The 20,336-nt window shown below is 42.5% G+C and overlaps 1 protein-coding gene across 2 annotated transcripts; it reads right to left on the bottom strand.

Annotated features, from left to right (window-relative positions):
- Nucleotides 1-10,093: 10,093 nt before the first annotated feature.
- Nucleotides 10,094-15,654, bottom strand: LOC115201472 (ras-related protein Rab-4A). Of its 2 annotated transcripts, none has more exons than XM_029765125.1 (8): nt 15,499-15,654; nt 14,993-15,073; nt 14,710-14,824; nt 13,986-14,048; nt 13,514-13,668; nt 12,992-13,087; nt 12,597-12,738; nt 10,094-11,215 (listed from the first exon to the last, which is right to left on the bottom strand). In XM_029765125.1, the coding sequence occupies exons 1-7, from the start codon at nt 15,512-15,514 to the stop codon at nt 12,626-12,628; spliced, it is 639 nt and encodes a 212-aa protein (XP_029620985.1). In that variant the 5' UTR covers nt 15,515-15,654; the 3' UTR covers nt 10,094-11,215; nt 12,597-12,625. The 2 variants fall into 2 exon arrangements, with proteins under 2 accessions (XP_029620985.1, XP_029620984.1); XM_029765124.1 differs by having other exon boundaries at nt 12,597-12,741; nt 15,499-15,653.
- Between the last annotated feature and the right edge of the window lie 4,682 nt (nt 15,655-20,336).

The raw sequence follows: 20,336 nt of genomic DNA, 5'->3' as shown, positions 1-20,336 counted from the left end.
GCACTTATTTGCCATGTATGGATGGGGTGAAAGGCAGGCTGAGATGGCTAGCAAGAATCCATCAATCAATCAATCAATCAAATCAAATGTATTTATAAAGCCCTTTTTAAATCAGCTTATGTCACAAAATGCTTATACAGAAACCCAGCCTTAAACCCCAAACAGCAAGCAATGCAAATGTAGAAGCATTTCAAGAGTACATGGCCATTAAGGCCAGATCGTTCTTCAAATGTTCAAACGTTCATAGATGACCAGCAGGGTCAAATAATAATCACAGTGGTTGTAGAGGGTGCAACAGGCCAGCACCTCAGGAGTAAAAGTCAGTTGGCTTTTCAACGCCGAGCATTCAGAGGTCGAGACAACAGGTGCGGTAGAGAGAGAGCGAGAGAGGGAGAGTTGAAAACAGCAGTTCCAGGACAAGGTAGCATGTCCGGTGAACAGTTGAAACGAGCAGCAGTACGGCCAGATGGACTGGGGACAGCAAGAAGTCATCAGGTCAGGTAGTCCTGAGGCGGGAGAGAGAAATAATTAGTGGGAGCACACTTAAGTTCACACAGGACACCAGATAAGACAGGAGAATTTCACCACATAGGACAGACTGACCCTAGTCCCCCGGCACATAGATTATTGCATCATAGATACTGGAGGCTGGGGGACTGGGGGGGCACTGTGGCCCCGTCTGATGCTCCCGGACAGGGCCAACCAGGCAGGATATAACCCCACCCACTTTGCCAAAGCACAGCCCCCACACCACTAGAGGGATATCAAAAGACCACAACAACTTACTACCCCGAGACAAGGCCGAGTATAGCCAATGAAGATCTCCTCTACCTCAAAAGCCCGAAGGGGCGCAAGACCAAACAGGGTGATCATGTCAGTGACTCAACCAACTCAAGTCAAGTATAGTGCAAAAAAGCCTGGCACGACGTGACACACCCCTCCTAGGAAGAGCACTAGTAAGCCAGTGACTCAGCCCAGTGAGTAAATAAGGTCAGAGGCAGAGACTCCCAGTGGAGAGAGGGGAGCCTTAACAGGAAGCCAGAGTATAGGCTAGCACCGGAGTAATATGATCACATTTTTTGGTTCTTGTCAAGATTCTAGAAACCGTATGTAGCACTAACTGAAGTTTATTTAGTGCTTTATCCAGGTAGCTGGAGAGTAGAGCATTGTCGTAGTCTAATCTAGAAGTGACAAAAGCATGGATTCGTTTTTCTCCATGTTTGGACAAAAAGTTTCTGATTTTTGCAATGTTACAAAGATGGAAAAAAGCTCACCTTGAAATATTCTTCATACTTTTGTCAAAAGAGAGATCACCCAGAGTAATGCCGAGGTCCTTCACAGATTTATTTGAGATGACTGTACAACCATCAAGATGAATTGTGAGATCAAACAGTAGGCCTCTGTTTCTAGAACTAGCATCTTTGTTTTGTCCTAGTGTAACCGATGTGAAATGGCTAGTTAGTTAGCGGTGGTGCGCGCTAATAGCGTTTCAATCGGTGACGTCACTCGCTCTGAGACCTGAAGTAGGGTTTCCCCTTGCGTTGCAAGGGCCGCGGCTCTTGTGGCGCGATGGGTAACGATGCTTCGTAGGTGTCAGTTCGTAGGTGTCAGTTGTTGATGTGTGCAAGGGTCCCTGGTTCGAGCCCGGGTTGGGGCGTTTAAAAGTAAAACATTTGCCGCCATCCACTTCCTTATGTCTGAAACAGAGGCTTCCAGGTTTGGCAATTTGCATTGACCCCCTTCACTGTTTATTATCTATGCAGTCACTTTACCCCGACCTACATGTACAGTACATACAGTATTACCTCAAACCTGTACCTGCGCACGTTGACTTAATACCGGTACCCCCTGTATATAGCCTCGTTATTTTTATTTTATTGTGTTACTTTTCATATTAAATGTAAAAAAGTAGCAAATATTTTGTTACATACGTACAAAAAAAAGCTCAGCATTGTTGATTAAGGGCTTGTAAGGATTTCACGTTAAGGTCTACACCTGATGTATTCGACGCACGTGAAAAATATATTTTTATTTTACCTTAATTTAACTAGGCAAGTCAGTTAAGAACAAGATCTTATTTTCAATGGCGGCCTAGGAACAGTGGGTTAACTGCCTTGTTCGGGGGCAGAACGACAGATTTTTACCTTGTCTTTTATTTGATTACTCACTCAGTCAATGCAAATTAGAATGAATTCTAAAAGGCCAAGTTTTTTTTATTTACGTGTTGTGGGCCAATGGGGCCGGTTTCCCCGACACATGATTAAGCCTAGTCCTGAACTTAAAAGCATGTTCAATGGAGAATGTCCGGGAACCGGCCCATTGTGTTAGTTTACTTAATTTCACCAACTCTTATGTTGTGGTCCTCAAATCCACCAGTCTGCATTACGGGCTAAAACCAGACGGGAAGTTGAAAGAAGACAGGCAGAGTGCGGTCTGTTGTGCTGGAGAAATTTCAGGCCTGCTGAGCGCAAACTTAAAATGTTGCGAAAATTCAGTGCAACTTCCAACGTGTGTTTACTGTGAACACTGAGGCTGTACCCGCTTTAAGTTTTAACAGTGGCCATGTAGGCTGCCATGGCTATTTAATCTATTTCATTAAACCCCTACAACTCATCCAGAACGCCGCAGCCCGTCTGGTGTTCAACCTTCCCAAGTTCTCTCACGTCACCCCGCTCCTCCGCTCTCTCCACTGGCTTCCAGTTGAAGCTCGCATCCGCTACAAGTCCATGGTGCTTGCCTACGGAGCTGTGAGGGGAACGGCACCTCCGTACCTTCAGGCTCTGATCAGGCCCTACACCCAAACAAGGGCGCTGCGTTCATCCACCTCTGGCCTGCTGGCCCCCCTACCTCTGAGGAAGCACGGTTCCCGCTCAGCCCAGTCAAAACTGTTCGCTGCTCTGGCACCCCTATGGTGGAACAAGCTCCCTCACGACGCCAGGACAGCGGAGTCAATCACCACCTTCCGGAGACACCTGAAACCCCACCTCTTTAAGGAATACCTGGGATAGGATAAAGTAATCCTTCTAACCCCCCCCCCTTAAAAGATTTAGATGTACTATTGTAAAGTGGTTGTTCCAATGGATATCATAAGGTGAATGCACCAATTTGTAAGTCGCTCTGGATAAGAGCGTCTGCTAAATGACTTAAATGTAAAATGTAAATGTATTTGATCATAATGTAGGCCTACAAGAGTGGCACAAACAATGGAGTAAATGCATCCCATAACAGTTTAACATGGAAACAGCTGTTCTATCATTCAGCCTACAGAAGCAGCCAATTTGTGGTGTTCAATTTAAACCTACATTCCATGAGACTTTTGAAGAAAAAAAACGTGCAGGTGTCACGTCTACTCTCAAACCCCTCTCCGGCCCTGATGTCACCGCCCTACTAACCACCCGTCCTGGCAACCCATCTTTACGCACACCTACGTCTCATCATGTCACACTTGGACTTCATTACTCCCTTGATTACTTACCCTTTATATAGCACTCTCGTTTGTGTTTCCATGTCAGACGCTTCTTTTGTTTGTATCGTTCCATGCTCGTCATCATTAAACTCACTAACTGCACCTGCTTTCTGACTCCCTGCGTCTACGTTACAGCAGGTCTTGACAATAACATGTTTATCCACTTGTCCTTCAGACAAGGAGTTGACTGAAAATGTGTTGTTTGATGCAAGAAACCAATTTACAAAATAAAATGCATTATTATTCCCATACCATTATTACAGAGAATCAGACAAATTGTGCTACCCTCTGCCTATTGGCTACTTACTTAAACCTGTCTCAAAATACAACTCTGCCCTTTTAAGCAAAAAACAAACAAAAGCTCTTTACCCGACTCACTTTTCAAAGATGTCTACAAATGTACACGTTTTGTGCTCTTGTTGGAAGCAATCACTCCACTTTTGCTGATTACAAATGATCTATAACTGGGCTAATAGCTCACTAACTAGAAAAGGATATGAACAAAATGTGTAGTCAAGTTCAAAGTAACTGGCACAGATCCATATATGGCAATTGTCTATTTGCATATAGACCTACAGCAGCTCTGATTGTTTATGCTGTACAGGTCTACGTAGAGTATAGGCTGAGTCGTGCGTGTCAATGCAACGGAGTCCTGCTCTGATGCATTCTGCCTACAACAAAATCTCTGGCATAGTTCATTTTGTTTCAGTGTTTTGCATTGAAAGTGGCTAATATTACATTGATTAGATCACAATTGCCACAGTAAAGGAAAATGTTGATAGTGTTAACAGGGAAAACTCTAGAACAGTGGTCAACAACCTTTTCTGAGACAAGATCACTTTCTGAGTCAAAATGCAAGCAGAGATATACCGCTCAGATTATTTTTCTACATGACTTACAAAATGTAAACCTATGCAACATTTACCAATTAAAAACAGTACTGTCGCAATGAGGACTGTGCAGTAAGCTATAGCCCAATAGATTATCACCGCATATTGGCTTTGCTTGAATTGACCTGCCTCTCAACATCCCTCGGCTCTCCCTTTCCTCTACTGACACTGACCAAAAACGGACATCGTCTTCCGGCTGATGGCAAAATTCGAGTCTCACCGCTGCCTCTTGCACAAATTCATGTTGTTATTCCTATGAACAGAGAAAGTTAAATATTCCTCGATATTAAAAAAGACCCAAGCCGCTAATAATAACAACGCAAGCCTATCGATACACTTTCCTACTCATTCATTACTGCTGCAGTGCTTGTTGTAGCGCTGAGTTGAAATAGTAAGAACGCGCGTTTTATGGCTTATAAAAGTGTTGAATACAAAGTGCTGAGTAAGAACTTCCACATGAACTTAGTCATAAAAACAGCAGACCTTTGCTGTATTCATAGACAGTCTCTCTCTACTCATGGTTTTAAACATTTTGAAATCTCCAGTGGCGTGTATTCATGGATGCCACAGGAAGCCAGGATTCCCCAAAATCAGACCAATAATTACTTTAAAGAATATATATTATGTCTCTCTGTGTTTCATAATGTTCCTTCAAGAGGCTGAACGTATCTCACAGGAGAAAGCATCCGAGCGAGCGAAACAGCGCCTCTCTGTATCTCTACGTGTAGGTCATCTATCTGATACTATCTGGTCCAAACGAGTATGACATTGTTTGTTGCTGCCTGTTGCATTGAAGGCAAGGGAAGCCAGCGAGCATCTGGCTACCCTTGACAAAAAAAAAGTACACAAAATTAGCCAATCAGTGTTGAGCTAAACTGAGCGATCTCAACAGTGAAGGGGTTTTAAACTTGCACAAACGCACACATAAATCAGGACCAAGGACAGCCAGATAATTTTTAGCTTATGTTGATTGGACTAAAATGTGTTTGGTATCTTTTAGTTGTCACTGTATTAGACTAAGCCGAGGTGATTTGATGATGTTGAAATGTCGATGTTGAAATGATGCTGGAATAGTGGAGGCAGCTCCTGTTATCTTTGCGACTTGCGTTAAAACTCTCTGTGGTTCTAAATCAATAGTTGTTTAGTGGTCCGAAACTGTTGGAAACATTAACTTGCTTAACCATGCTGTAGGCCATGTAACTGTTTGTTACTGTATATGCAATCTGCTTTGTGGACTTCACTAGACAGGGGTTGTTATCCGGTTTTGTGATAAAACAAAGGTGTGGTTAAATTTCTACTGTACATGCAATCTGCTTTGTGGACTTCACTGGACAGGGGTTGCTATCCGGTTTTGTAATAAAACAAAGGTGTGGTCAAATTTCTACCACTGTCTTCTTATTGTCTAGGCCTTTAGGTCTATATTTCACGGTCGCAAGGCATATGAATTAACAGGTTATAGAGTAAACAACACAATTATCACAACACATAGGTTGTAATATGGCTTGGCTTCCCCAGTGATTTCACCCATGCACCGCTACTTGAAATCTCACAGTAACAACTTTGCTGTAGCTTTCTTTTAAGCCTGCTACATGACTGCAGACAAGGTAATCCAAGCCATGCGATTGGCCAGAAGTAGAAGATTATAGTGCACTTGATTTGCCGGGAAGGTAGAGTTTGCATCTTCAGACACATGAAATGGTTCGAAATGGCAACAGTTGCGTACCCAGAGCACAGCTGAATTGGGTGTAACTACCGCCAACAGCACGAGATGAATAAACATTTACAGAAATGTTTGTCAATCGACTAGGAATGCCTTGGAGATCGACCAGTTGATCTCCAAGGCGGTATGTACTGCCTGAAGGGGCAGCGGCCCCTAAATGGCATAAGCTGCTCTACAACAGTAACGTTGGGCCCAGGGTTGTAAAACAGGGGAAGGCAGTCCACCCACTTGTCCCACAATGACCTGATTGTAGCTAGCTTGTCTCTCTACCGCCGAGCTGGTCTGGTGTCTCGGTTATCGAAGCGGATAATCCTGGAAATAATGCGGAATGGAAAAGTTGTATGGAAAAGTTCTCTGGCAGTTTCTACATCCCATAGGGATTCTGTGGATTCCCCATTGGATCTGAAAACACCAGCAAGGAGAAGAACTCCAAAGTATGTGTAAATTAGTTTGATCCATCTCCCTCCAAAAACACACCTTCCCTCCAAATTAGTGCAGGTCAGAATGATTTTCTGGATGGTGTCTGGGATGAACAGTTCAAAAGAAGACTTTATGTCCTGCATACAAGTAACCGCCATCCGCATCGGCCCTGGTTGCATCCTTATCACATTGGCAGCCATGCGGGGTGGCTCATTCCTTGGGCAAGAAGACCAGCTCACCTGCAGGCTGCTGATGAGCTTGTTGCTGACGGGCTGGCTGAGGGTCAATCACATTCTCTTCTTCCAACTGACTGTCAGACTCCGAATTGACAGAGATATCTCCAAAGTGGAAGACACTCCTTCCACACTAGCTTCTCTCTCTGCAAAATAAAGGCCCTCTGAGCAGAGATTATTTTTCCAAACTGATTGATTGTGGTAAGGAGCTACACATGCAAAGCTATTTATTTGTTGTGTCCCTCTGCCAATTTGCACCTGGCTAGCATAGTGTGGGAAAAAGTGTTTTTACAGTGTATCAATATATTTGTGTATCAATGTATTATTTTATTTTTTTACAGTGTATCAATATAATGTTTTGTAATAACACTGCGCAGGTTCCCGCAAGCGTCTGTTGTTTCAGACACTAAAACGTGTGAGAAAAGCAGAAGACAGACAGCACCAATAACCTGTCTGTCTCCCTGCCTATGTTGAAACAGCAGGCCCAGGGAGGAGGAAGACAGAGTGAAGGCACACAGAACACCTTTTTGTTACATTTTGACTTGTTTTCACCCTCACACACTTTCATTACCCTCCGAACACCACATTTATTTAACTAGGCAAGTCAGTTAAGAACAAATTCTTATTTACAATGACGACCTACCCCGGACGACGCTGGGCCAATTGTGCACCGCCCTTTGGGACTCACAATCACGGCCAGATGTGATACAGCCTGGATTCGAACCAGGGACTGTAGTGACGCCTCTTGCACTGAGATGCAGTGCCTTAGACCGCTGCGCTACCCGGGAGCCCACATATGTGATATAAATGTGTAGGTGGTGCACAGTGTGCACTCAATGAAAATGTGTTCTTTTACATGTTCTTCACAGAAAATGAGCCAAGGACAATGAATCTCAGGTTGAAAAAATAAATCACTGTAGCATTTTTCTTTCAGTAAACATTGAAAATGGGTCCCACAGACCCAAACAAGGGTTAAATAATTAGCAATAAATAGATGCAAAAAGTTATAGATAACTTGTACTTCTTCTTAAACCATTGTTGACAGTTTGTGCAATATTCTGTTTCAAATAGCTGCAACCGGGCCAATGCTTACAGTGATCATAGCCATGGGATGTGTGCATTAATTGTAATAATCTACCAGCTACGGATAACAATTTATTCACTGATATGTGAAAGTAAGCTGCAGTACACAAAATGTTATTGTGAAGTACGGCACAATAACAATTTTATTTCAGTCATAACATTAAGGCCTTTATTCATTAAAAGCTTTGGAACATCTTCCTGTCAGTGTAATGGCTTGTCGGTGCTATAGTGAAGAAAGTTAATGTGAAACTATAATGAACAAAAATAGAAAAGCAACATGTAACAATTTCACTGAGATACAGTTCATATAAGGAAAGCAGTCACTTGAAGTACATTCATTATGCCCTAATCTATGGAGTTCACATGACTGGGCAGGGGCGCAGCTATGGGTTGGCCTGGGAGGGCATAGGCCCACCCACTGGGGAGGCAGGCCAAGCCAATCAGAATGAGTTTCTCCCCACAAAAGGGCTTTATTACAGACAGAAATACTCCTCAGTTTCATCAGCTGACCGGGGGGCTGGTGTCAGACCATCCCACAGGTGAAGAAGCCGGATGTGGAGGTCCTGGGCTAGGCAGGCGTCGTTACACATGGTCTACGGTTGTGAGGCCGGTTGGACGTACTGCCAAATTCTCTAAAACGACGTTGGAGGCGACTTATGGTAGAAAAATTAACATTCAATTCTCTGGCAAAAGCTCTGGTGGACATTCTTGCAGTCAGCAAGCCAATGGCATGCTCCCTCAAAACTTGAGACAGCTGTGGCATTGTGTTGCGTGATAAAACTGCACATTTTAGAACGGGCTTTTATTGTACCCACCACCGTGTGCACCTGTGTAATAATCATGCTGTTTAATCAGCTTCTTGATATGCCACACCTGTCAGGTAGATGGATTATCTGGCAAATGAGAACTGCTCACTAACAGGGATGTAAAAATGTTACATTTGTTCACAAAATTTGAGAAATAACATTTTTGTGCGTAAGGAACTTTCTGGGATCTTTTATTTCAGCTCATGAAACATGGGACCAACACTTGTTGCGTTTATATTTTTGTTCAGTATAAATTATTTAGAAAAAAAAGTCTGTAGGAGTTGAGTTGGGATCACAGTCAACATGAATAGCACACTTGTGTGGAGGGAGCAAATGTCCAGCTCCAACTGATAAAAAATATCCCTATTTTGTATGATTAAATGTTCACGCTTTTACTCATTCAAACGGAACCGATACAGGAATCAGATTGCAATTTGATGTACAAGTATTTTGACATTGTGTGCTAGGCTTAACAAAATTCAAACTACTTTTTACTAAATCGTTGGACTTATTTGATTGATTTACCTGTCGAAACACACGCCAGTAAATATCTACTATAGTAATGAGATTGAAAGGCATATTTCACCTGGATACACAAATCAATTATTCAGCACTACGACAAATATTCTTCAAAATAGAATCTGTTGGAGCGTGTCATTAAACAAAGATACAGATAAATGCCATACTGTACTACGCTCAAATGTAACAAACGGGACAAGAGGGAAGAGGACACACAGTACCATCATGGAGGACTGACAGGCATTTTCAGAAGTGTAGATGGCAGTGCCTTTTCTCCCCATGGAAAACGTCAATCTTCAAAATACTGTAGAACTGGGTCCTACCCTGAGGAGAGGGGATAAGTGGATTTGCTGTCAGTCATCTCAACACAAGGGTGGCATTGTAGGTTATTTCCTGCAGTCGCATCAAACCTGGATTAGTTTTAGGTCTCAGGAACTATATTAATATGACACAGCAATCTTGCTCCAGCAAACGGTCAATCTAAGCAGACAGACACAATGACATTCTGGAGCCTGCCATTTCACACAGGCAGCCCAATTCTGATATTCTTCCCACTAATTGTTCTTTTGACCAATCACATCAGATCTTTTTCAGAAAAATATCAGAATTGGCTGCCTTTCTAAACACAGTCAGAGTGCACTGAAAAGCCCCCTGATCTGCATTAGGAAAATGGTCATTGAATCAAATGACTGTCGTCAATCATATTAACTTTGGTGCAAGGTGTCAAAAGGGAAGTAGCTCACCGTGCAGCCAGCTTGTGAGCCAGCTTATCCACCTGTGTAATAACAAAACCTACACAACTCCATAAATATACAATTGCACAACTATGAATAATTATTAGGTTACTATAGGTATAACAACAATTTAACAACAATTTACATGTTACCAAGTATTCTAAACGGATATTACACACTTAAGTAATAAAGATAACAAAGAGGAATCACCTTAGAACAATATACAAACATCAATTTTTAATACTTTATTATAAAAAGAACGTCTATATTATTGAGAATAAATTAAAAAAGCATGACTCATAACAATTAGGGGGGAAAAACAACAACTAATAATACCAACACAAAGAACAACCAAACAACGGGTCAATGAAACCAGCAGGCGTGAGACAGCGCTGATTGATCATTCTCACCCTAACATGACATGTCATAATTGATAGATTATTCTTCAGCTAATAATAAAATTCTCTGATATCCAGTCCATAAAATATGCTTTGAGGCAGTGGTCCCCAAACTCACTGAGGCCCCCCCCTTCCCTCACTGGGGAACATCCGAAGTGCCCCCTGGCACGCCACGTCTATTTCTATGGGCACAAGCACTGTCCATGACAGAAACTGTTCACATCCCTTGTTGGCAGTTTTAAAGCTAATTTCCTGCAATTCTACACATTCCGCCATGTCTTGTGTGTTCATGTGATATCTGAGTGACTCAAACATTACAACAAAATCAATGGGCTAAAAAAACTTGGGCTAGTTGATCTGGACATTTTTTCCCCCCAATTTTCGTGATATCCAATTGGTAGTCAGTCTTGTCCCATCGCTGCAACTCCCCTTCCGACAGGGGCGCGCCCCACAGTTTGGGAACCACTGCTTTGAGGGACTATATGATGTGTTCTTTATACAGATAATACTGTACATAATGCAATATACTATGGGTAGCAAAGGGCAGAAGTACAGGGGTGAAAGTAAGATGTCAGGTCTCATCATATAGCATCTCAGACTTAGTGTGCTGAGCTAGGATTTGGGTTCCCTGTTATCTTGTTCATTATTATCTAAAAGGAAAAACAAATCATATCAGCACTCCTACTCTGAGACGCTTTATGAATACAGCCCAGATGATTAAAGGGCTTGAGTAAGATGAAACAGGACTCTCTGCCTGTGTCTGAGGGGCCTAGGAACAAGCTCAGCAGTCCAGAGTAGGGCCAGGAATCCAGGACACTCTGTGGGTCTCTGACGGAACATCCAGAAGTTGGGAAGTTAGAAGGTCAGAGAAGAGCCGCTCCACCATTATGAGCCCTGTATCATGTTCCCTACATCTCATCTTTCCTCGAAGTCTTCACCAACCTGCCTGAAAACAAGGACAGAGAGAGGTTTGAAACCATACACACACAGAAATGTGTGGGGATCTTGTAAATTAGCCCCTTTAGCTAAGAAACCTGCGTCAACGTGAGGTTAATAGTTACATTTTGTTACAATTGCGTGCTGGCAATATTTGGCATGTACTCAACTTTACACTGTAATTTACAAATTAATTGATCATTGATTTTTGTAGACATTGTACCCCCCTATTTATGCCTAGCATTTTTTTGTGAAACACTACAATATCCAAATAAGGCACTTCAGAGACCCTTAATGCCTTGCCCCAACAGGAGTCAGCAGAATCTCAGGTAAATGTATCTGCCCAGATAGAAAACTGTATTGACAACAGTTGTGTGGAGCCACATCCACACAGCTTCTAAGCAGGGTCATTCGACCATTCTCAAACTGTTGAGCCCCTTTAGGTTCCTCCCTCACAAAAGAGGCTGAGTCATTTTGGGTGGCTATGGTTTTCTGTATCATCGACACATCAGGCACTTGGGAGCTGGAGGACAGAAATAGCCAAAGGTGGCTCCTTCCTCTCGGTGAGATCCCTAAAAATAGCCCTCTGGACCCTATCCAACCACACACACACACCCACCCACGGCGGAGATACAGTACGACAGAATAAAACTCAGGACTTAGGGAGTTACATGTGGGACACAGGCATTAACTTTACCCTGAATTCAGTATGATGATAGTAGTGAAAGTAGCATCAGAGATCACCTTGCAGCAATAGAAAAGTAATCATTACAAACCCATTCAGGGAAACCATTTGAGAAGAACATGGATCAGCATTGTGATTATCTTTCATTTTAGTTCTGATTGTTTGTTTTGACAGGACATATGTAAGTACCAACATTTGAGAGGGGTACGGAAAGTAGTGAAGGGCACAGACAGGGCTTGAACCCCCCCATCGCCGAGGGGGCATGTGATGATCCTGACACCAATTATGCTGATAAAACTAGTCATGTTTCAGCATTTGGTGCTTCTCAAAATGACAAATGAATCAAATCAAATTTACTTATATAGCCCTTCTTACATCAGCTGATGTCACAAAGTGCTGTACAGAAACCCAGCCTAAAACTCCAAACAGCAAGCAATGCAGGTGTAGAAGCACATAAATGCTTTAACTGCTCCATGCAATGCAACACAGTCAACTGTAAAATAGAGGACTTTTGAATGGCCTCTTACATAACATGTGAATGTGAAAAGCACCATCTACAACTGTATTTCTGCCTGCTATTTTGAGGGGGAGCATTTTGGATGTCACTAAACTGAGCTATTGATTGAGTTACCCTTGTGTTATCACACTAGTAAGTCACAGAGCAGAATCCTATGCAGTAGGCAGCAGTGAGGGGGAGGAGTCTCACCTTGGTCCTGGGCATACTGAGCGTGTTCACTAACAGCCACATTCCTGGGCGCTCTCGGCCTGTCCCCTGCGAGGGGAGCGCAGCTGGCGCAGCGCGGCATCTCCGTACTGGATCCCTGATCCCATCCTCTCCGGGTCCAACTCTCCTGGAAGAGAACACAGAGAGAGAGAGAGAGAGAGAGAGAGAGAGAGAGAGAGAGAGAGAGAGAGAGAGGAGAGAGAGAGAGAGAGAGAGAGAGAGAGAGAGAGAGAGAGAGAGAGAGAGAGAGAGAGAAAGAGAGAGAAAAGAATGAGATGGAGGGAGGGATAAGCCCCTGAGCTGAAACAGAGTTCAGCTGGTAAACCACGATTTCATTGCTGTTGGATAAGGTGAGAAGATACTGAATGCAGAGATACCTGACTCAATCTTGTTGAGGATTTTCCTGGCACACTGCACAAAGGCCTCCTCTACATTCTCCCCTGTCAGAGCACTTGTCTCCAAAAACATAAGCTCTAAAACAGACAAGACAGCAGGACACAATAATAACAATGTTTATCATCAATGTTGGTAACATCTGAACACAAGAGAATTAGTCAGCATTTATCTGTGGAGGACATGAATTGCAACAGTTTTGTGGGCAATAGTTCACACCAGTGAGTTGTCCTACAGTGACCTCTACTGGATTATTCACAGTGCAACAATCAGAAATGAGGATTTCAGGTCTGCATCAGAGGGTAGGGGGTAGATTTGGGTCCGGATGCATCAAGCTTCTCAGAGTGGGAGTGCTGATCTTTGATCAGTTTTGCCTTTCTTGAACAAAATTAATAAGACTACATAGAGGATCTGCTCCTAGATCTGCACTCCCAGTCTGAGACGCTTGACACAGTGAGCAGTTTGGAATTCAGCTGTAAAGGGATCATCATTCATACTAAACGCACCATTTTCCTGAGCAAAGCGAGACGCCTCCAGGAAGGTGACCTCCCGGTCTGCGTCCAAGTCCTTCTTGTTACCACACAGAATGATGACAATATTTTGGCTGGCCAGCATCCTGGCGTCTGTCAGCCAGTTGGTCAGGGCGTTGTAGGTTTCCCGGCTGAGGATGATCAGGTCAATGGAGCGAGAGCAGTGTAGACACACAAATCAGACTTGGTGGTTCTGTTCACTAAAATCACAGTAGGCTTTAGGAAGGTTAGAGCAGTGTTTCCCAAAACAGTCAAATCGGGAGCCACTGTGCAACCAATGAGTCAAATCATATCTAGGTCCCTTTGAAATGTACGACATTCAACATTTGTCTTTTTAGAAACATTTGTGTTTTATTAAAACATGCCCCTTGAAGGTCCACCCATAATAAGGCAAGGATTATTTCTCCTCAACTCTCCTGATCACCTATGAGTAGGTAATTTAGCCTACCTGGTGATGTCATATACAAGCAGGGCTCCAGCAGCACCTCTGTAGTAACTCCGTGTAACAGACCTGGGAGAGGAAAGCAATTGTAACATCAGTTGAAAATACGTAAGGGCATAAATAAACATTCTACACATCCTAATTACATTTATTAAATTGACATTCTCAAATGTGACATTCTCCATTTCCATCTATAGTTAGCTATACATAACAGTATTTACTGCCATCCAAGCTGAATAAGGAGTTGGTCAATGTGCAAAACAAAATGCTCAAGGTGCTCAGTAACCTTTATTTAACTAGGCAAGTCAGTTAAGAACAAATTATTAATTACAATGACGGCCTACCCCCGCCAAACCCGGATGACGCTGGGCCAATTGTGCACCGCCCTATGGGACTCCCAATCAGAGCCGGTTGTGACACTGCCTGGCTCCAAAACAGGGTGGCTGTAGTGACGCCTCAAGCACTGAGATGCAGTGCCCCAGACAGACGCGCCACTTGGGAGCAGTAGTTGTGTTTCAGAATTTTAGCTGCGCTATGCATTATTAAACTCCCCCACAACGGCTGGCCATGATTCATTTTACTTGCTGTTCTAAGGATCTGGCACAAGTTCTCTAATGATCAGCTGGAGATAGGCACGCATGAAACAGACCAAGCTGGTTTGATAAAAATGTCTAATGCCCTGCCACAGTAGGAGTAAGTATGTGAAATGCTCTCACATAATGTACAGTACCTGAATCTCTCTTGTCCCGCAGTGTCCCAGATTTGGAGTTTGACATATTTGTTTACCACGTTGATTATCTTTGAGCCAAACTCAACTCCGATGGTGTGATTCGAATCGTCTTTGACTGTGATTCAAATGAAATAATTCCACAACACATAGCTAGATCACAACAATGACTATTCATGTATTCAAAGTTAAGTTTATCACACATTGTAGCCTGTCCCTAAAATAAACTACAAGTCATAGCTAGATAGAAAATACATGTCAACACAATCAATTGAACATAACTTACATCTCTTCTCAATAAACTGGTGAAGAAGACATGATTTTCCAGTTCCTGCATTCCCAATCACTAGGAATTTGAACAGGAAATCTAGCAGAGGAAAAACAAACAAAGTTAATTTTAATCATTAGAGAATGCGTAATCTTAGGCTAGTTGGATAGAAAGCTGGCTAACGTAACTTAAGCAATACTAGCAGAACATAAGCTATTTTATTGCTTCATGCATAACGTTACATTTGCGTCGACATTTAGCTAGCTAACTTTGCTAGCTGTCTGACATTCCGATGGCTTTCTAGATAGCTAGCTAAGAAACCAATTAATGATGACATTTGACGGAGATGCAAGCTATCTAGCGAAACTAAAGTTAGCCTGCTAGCTAATATTAGCTAGCTATACCCCCAACAACGAGAAAGCATAGCACATAGGCTATTTGTTTTGATGGCATTACAATACACCTGCTCCATCGCCTTTGGCTATCTATTGTGTAACACGACCTGACTAGTCAAGATTTCTTACCGTATGTCTCAGACATGGCAATGGTTGTGTTTTATTTGCTAGCAATATCCTATTGTTTTTCTTGAGGCACTGCAGCTTCGAAATTAATTGAAGAAAAATCCCTAATAGCCGTGAATCCTACTGGATTTTCCCTCTCACTTCCCGTAGAACGCTTTTTCAAAATAAAAGCTCCATCAATCAACATAAAACAATCGATTATCAATAATATAGTTAAATATAATTGCATTATTATTGCATGTCTAGTTATTTTGAAATATCATTTTTACTTGTAAAATAGACAAATCTGGTAACTTTTGCATTATTTCAATTTTCTGAAGAAAATATGTGCACTTGTTTGCGCTATTACTGCTTGTTTTTTTGTGTATGGTCAATGAGTGTCTAATTTTGTCAACAAAAAATGTAATTGCTTATTTGATAGAATAGACGTTTCGTAATGGTTAGGTTGTTACGATTGCACTGATATAAGTGGACGCACGTCGCCTTTCCGCAACTTCGTAAAAAAAACTACATTGTATCGGTCAGTTAAATAAAGGTTAAATAAAAAAATGTAATTGGAGTTGTGCCTGTTGTTCACACGCGTATCTGCCCTCTCACTGGCTAGAATGGCCCCTCCCACCTACCATCCATCTTTAAGGACACGTATTTCCATTGTTAGAGCGGTCACTAGACTATAATGTCAATATAATAGATCATCTTTAATATTGACACAGTGCTAGCCTGGTCTCAGATCTCTTTGTGCGCCATTGCTATCATTGTCAAGCCGTACACGTTTGGCAAGACAGCACAAACAGACTGGAATTGAAGCTTTCTTCAACCGAGTTGGACTTGATCTAGTGTTCTTATTCTTCTATGATATAATGACGGTCCGCAAACAAACATTAAAGGTCCATGCTGCCACCTACTGTGCTGGAGTGTGTTGTCAATCTTGGTCTACATTATCTCCACATTTCCAAATCTTCCTACCTACAGTTGAAGTCGGGAGTTTACATATACTTAGGTTGGAGTCATTAAAACTCATTTTTCAACCACTTTTCAACTGTTTTTCAACCACAAAACTATAGTTTTGGCAAGTCGGTTAGGACATCTACTTTGTGCATGACACAAGTAATTTTTCCAACAATTGTTTACAGACAGATTATTTCACTTATAATTCACTGTATCACAATTCCAGTGGGTCAGAAGTTTACATACACTAAGTTGACTGCCCCTTTAAACAGCTTGGAAAATTCCAGAACAGTACGTCATTATATCATTTGAGTCAATTGGAGGTGTACCTGCACATGTATTTCAAGGACTACCTTCTGGCTCAGTGCCTCTTTGCTTGTCATCATGGGAAAATCAAAAGAAATCAGCCAAGACCTCCACAAAATTGTAGACCTCCACAAGTCTGGTTCATCCTTGGGAGCAATTTCCAAACGCCTGAAGGTACCACGTTCATCTGTACAAACAATAGTACGTAAGTATAAACACCATGGGACCCCACAGCCCTCAAACCGCTCAGGAAGGAGACGCATTCTGTCTCCTAGAGATGAACGCACTTTGGTGCAAAAAGTGCAAATCAATCCCAGAACAACAGCACAGGTCCTTGTGAAGATGCTGGAGGAAACAGGCACAAAAGTATATATATCCACAGTAAAACAAGTCCTATATCGACATAACCTGAAAGGCCGCTCAGCAAGGAAGAAGCCACTGTTCCAAAACCGCCATAAAAAAGACAGACTACGGTTTGCAACTGCACATGGGGACAAAGATTGTACTTTTTGGAGAAATGTCCTCTGGTCTGATGAAACAAATATAGAACTGTTTGGCCATAATGACCATCGTCATGTTTGGAGGAAAAAGGGGGAGGCTTGCAAGCCGAAGAACACAATCCCAACCGTGAACCACGGGGGTGGCAGCATCATGTTGTGGGGGTGCTTTGTTGCAAGAGGGACTGGTGCACTTCACAAAATAGATGGCATCATGAGGAAGAAAATTAAGTGGATATATTGAAGCAACATCTCAAGACATCAGTCAGGAAGTTAAAGCTTGGTCGCAAATGGGTCTTCCAAACGGACAATGACCCCAAGCGTACTTCCAAAGTTGTGGGAAAATGGATTAAGGACAACAAAGTCAAGGTATTGGAGCCATCACAAAGCCCTGACCTCAATCCTATAGAAAATTTGTGGGCAGAACTGAAAAAGCACGTGCGAGCAAGGAGGCCTACAAACCTGACTCAGTTACACCAGCTCTGTCAGGAGGAAAGTGCCAAAATTCACCCAACTTACTGTGGGAAGCTTGTGGAAGGCTACCAGAAACATTTGACCCAAGTTAAACAATTTCAAGGCAATGCTACCAAATACTAATTGAGTGTATGTAAACTTCTGACCTACTGGGAATGTGATGAAAGAAATAAAAGCTGAAATAAATCATTCTTTCTACTATTATTCTGACATTTTACATTCTTAAAATAAAGTGGTGATCCTAGCTGACCTAAGGCAACGATTTTTTACTAGGATTAAATGTCAGGAATTGTGAAAAACTGAGTTTAAATGTATTTGTCTAAGGTGTATGTAAACTTCCGACTTCAGCTGTAGCTGGCTGGGTTTTCGGTCCATTGGCAAGATATAACAGCTGCCTCCGGTAAGACAAGGGGTGTCTATTTGTAAATAACAGCTGGTGCACGAAATCTAATATTAAGGAAGTCTCAAGGTTTTGCTCGCCTAAGGTAGAGTATCTCATGATAATATGTAGACCACATTATTTACCAACAGCTATTTTTCATAGCTGTCTATTTACACCACAAATTGGTGCTGGCACTAAGATGGCACTCAACGAGATGTATAAGGCCATAAGCAAACAAGAAAATGCTCATCCAGAGGAGGCGCTCCTAGTGGCAGAGGGACTTTAATGCAGGAAAACTTAAATCCGTTTTATCTCATTTCTACCAGCTTGTTACATGTGCAACCAGAGGGGGAAAAACACTCTATACCACCTTTACTCCACACACAGAGATATGTACAAAGCTCTCCCTCGCCCTCCATTTGGCAAATCTGACCATAACTCTATCCTCCTGATTCTTGCTTACAAACAAAAACTAAAGCAGGAAGTACCAGTGACTCGCTCAATGCGGAAGTGGTCAGATGACGCAGATGCTAAGCTACAGGACTGTTTTGCTAGCACAGACTGGAATAGGTTCAGGGATTCTTCTGATGACATTGAGGAGTACACCACATCAGACACTGGCTTCATCAATAAGTGCATTGATGACGTCATCCCCACAGTGACCGTACGTACATACCCCAACCAGAAGCCATGGATTACAGGCAACATCCACACTGAGCTAAAGGGTAGAGCTGCGGCTTTCAAGGAGCGGGACTCTAAGCTTATAAGAAATCCCGCTATGCCCTCTGACGAACCATCAAACAGGCAAAGCGTCAATACAGGACTAAGATTGAATCCTACTACACCGGCTCCGACGCTCGACGGATATGGCACGGCTTGCAAACTATTACAGACTACAAAATGAAGCACAGCCACGAGCTGCCCAATAACACAAGCCTACCAGACGAGCTAAATAATTTCTATGCTCGCTTCGAGGCAAGCAACACTGAAGCATGCACGAGAGAATCAGCTGTTCCGGACGACTGCGTGATCACGCTCTCCGTAACCGATGTTTATTGAGTTTATTTTATTTTTACAGGGACAGTGCACATTAATCAACGTTTCAGTAAAAGTGCCGGTTTTAGCCAGCCGGCTAATTTTCAACCGCAGTCCCTGGGCAGGTTATTAAAAACAATTACAATATAGACAATCATAGAACAGTGAGCACACGCAGAGTAACATAGGACAAGCAAGACATAGCATAAAGACAGAGCAACATAGGACAAGCAAGATGTAGTATACAGACAGAGCAACATAGAACAAAAAGCAACAAGACAAAATCCATAAAAACAAAGTGTTTCCACACCTCACAAGCTACAGACAACAGACAACATGGAAAGCGGCAATACACAGCTAGGGATTATGTTCACAAATCTGATTGACCTTTAGCCATGTCTTCATGCATTTTGTGAAAGTGTGATATGTGGTGCAGTTATGTGTGTCTGATGGCAGTGTATTCCAGACATGGGACGCTCTCACAGAGAAAGCGGATTTACTAAAGGTGCTTTTCCTTAAGGGAACTATACAGTCACCTCTCATGGCAGACCTTGTGGATCTGCTGCCATATGTTTGGATTTTCTGTTTAACAAAAGTACTGAGTGGAGGGGGAGCTAGGCCATTTAGGATCTTGAATACAAGACATGCGTCGGTGTATTGCACCAGATTTTCCCAACTCAGGAGCTCATGCTTTCTGAGGATGTAACAGTGATGATGGCTATTGGGCTTCCTATCGAGCACTTTGAGAGCCTGTTTGTAGACAGACTGAATAGGTTTTAATGTTGTATAGCAAGCTTGGGTCCAACTAGTCAAGCAGTATGTTAAGTGGGGGAGTATCATCGATTTGAAGTACAGTCTTGCTACCTCTGTGGTCAAACAATTTCGTATAAATCGGAAATTAGCTAGGTTGAATTTGGTTATTTGAATTACCTTTTTCACATGCTTTTTAAAAGAGAGGTTGGAATCAAGTATGATTCCAAGGTACTTAAAATCAGATACCACCTGGAGCTTCTCCCCTGACACATAGACATCTGGCTCAGTAGCATCTGTTGCCCTCTTTGTGAAGAACATGCAAACAGTTTTTTTCACATTGAGATGCAAACACGAGTCACTGAGCCACTTTGTAACCTGGACCATTACAGTAGTGAGTTCTTGTGCAGCTTGTTGTTTGCTCTTTGCATGCACATATATCACTGTAT

Source organism: Salmo trutta, chromosome 10, assembly GCF_901001165.1.
Source record: "Salmo trutta chromosome 10, fSalTru1.1, whole genome shotgun sequence".
In the NCBI taxonomy this organism is placed as follows: Eukaryota; Metazoa; Chordata; class Actinopteri; order Salmoniformes; family Salmonidae; genus Salmo; species Salmo trutta.
Note: the sequence above shows the minus strand (reverse complement) of the source record. Positions and strands in the feature narration are given on the sequence as shown.

What these genes read in the sequence shown, in the direction of transcription:
- LOC115201472 (XM_029765124.1), bottom strand. An exon ending in TCGCTTTGCTCAGGAAAATG is followed by an intron (nt 13,088 to 13,513) that starts GTGCGTTTAGTA and finishes TGTCTGTTTTAG; the next exon opens with AGCTTATGTTTTTGGAGACA. An exon ending in CCTCAACAAGATTGAGTCAG is followed by an intron (nt 12,742 to 12,991) that starts GTATCTCTGCAT and finishes GTTCTCTTCCAG; the next exon opens with GAGAGTTGGACCCGGAGAGG.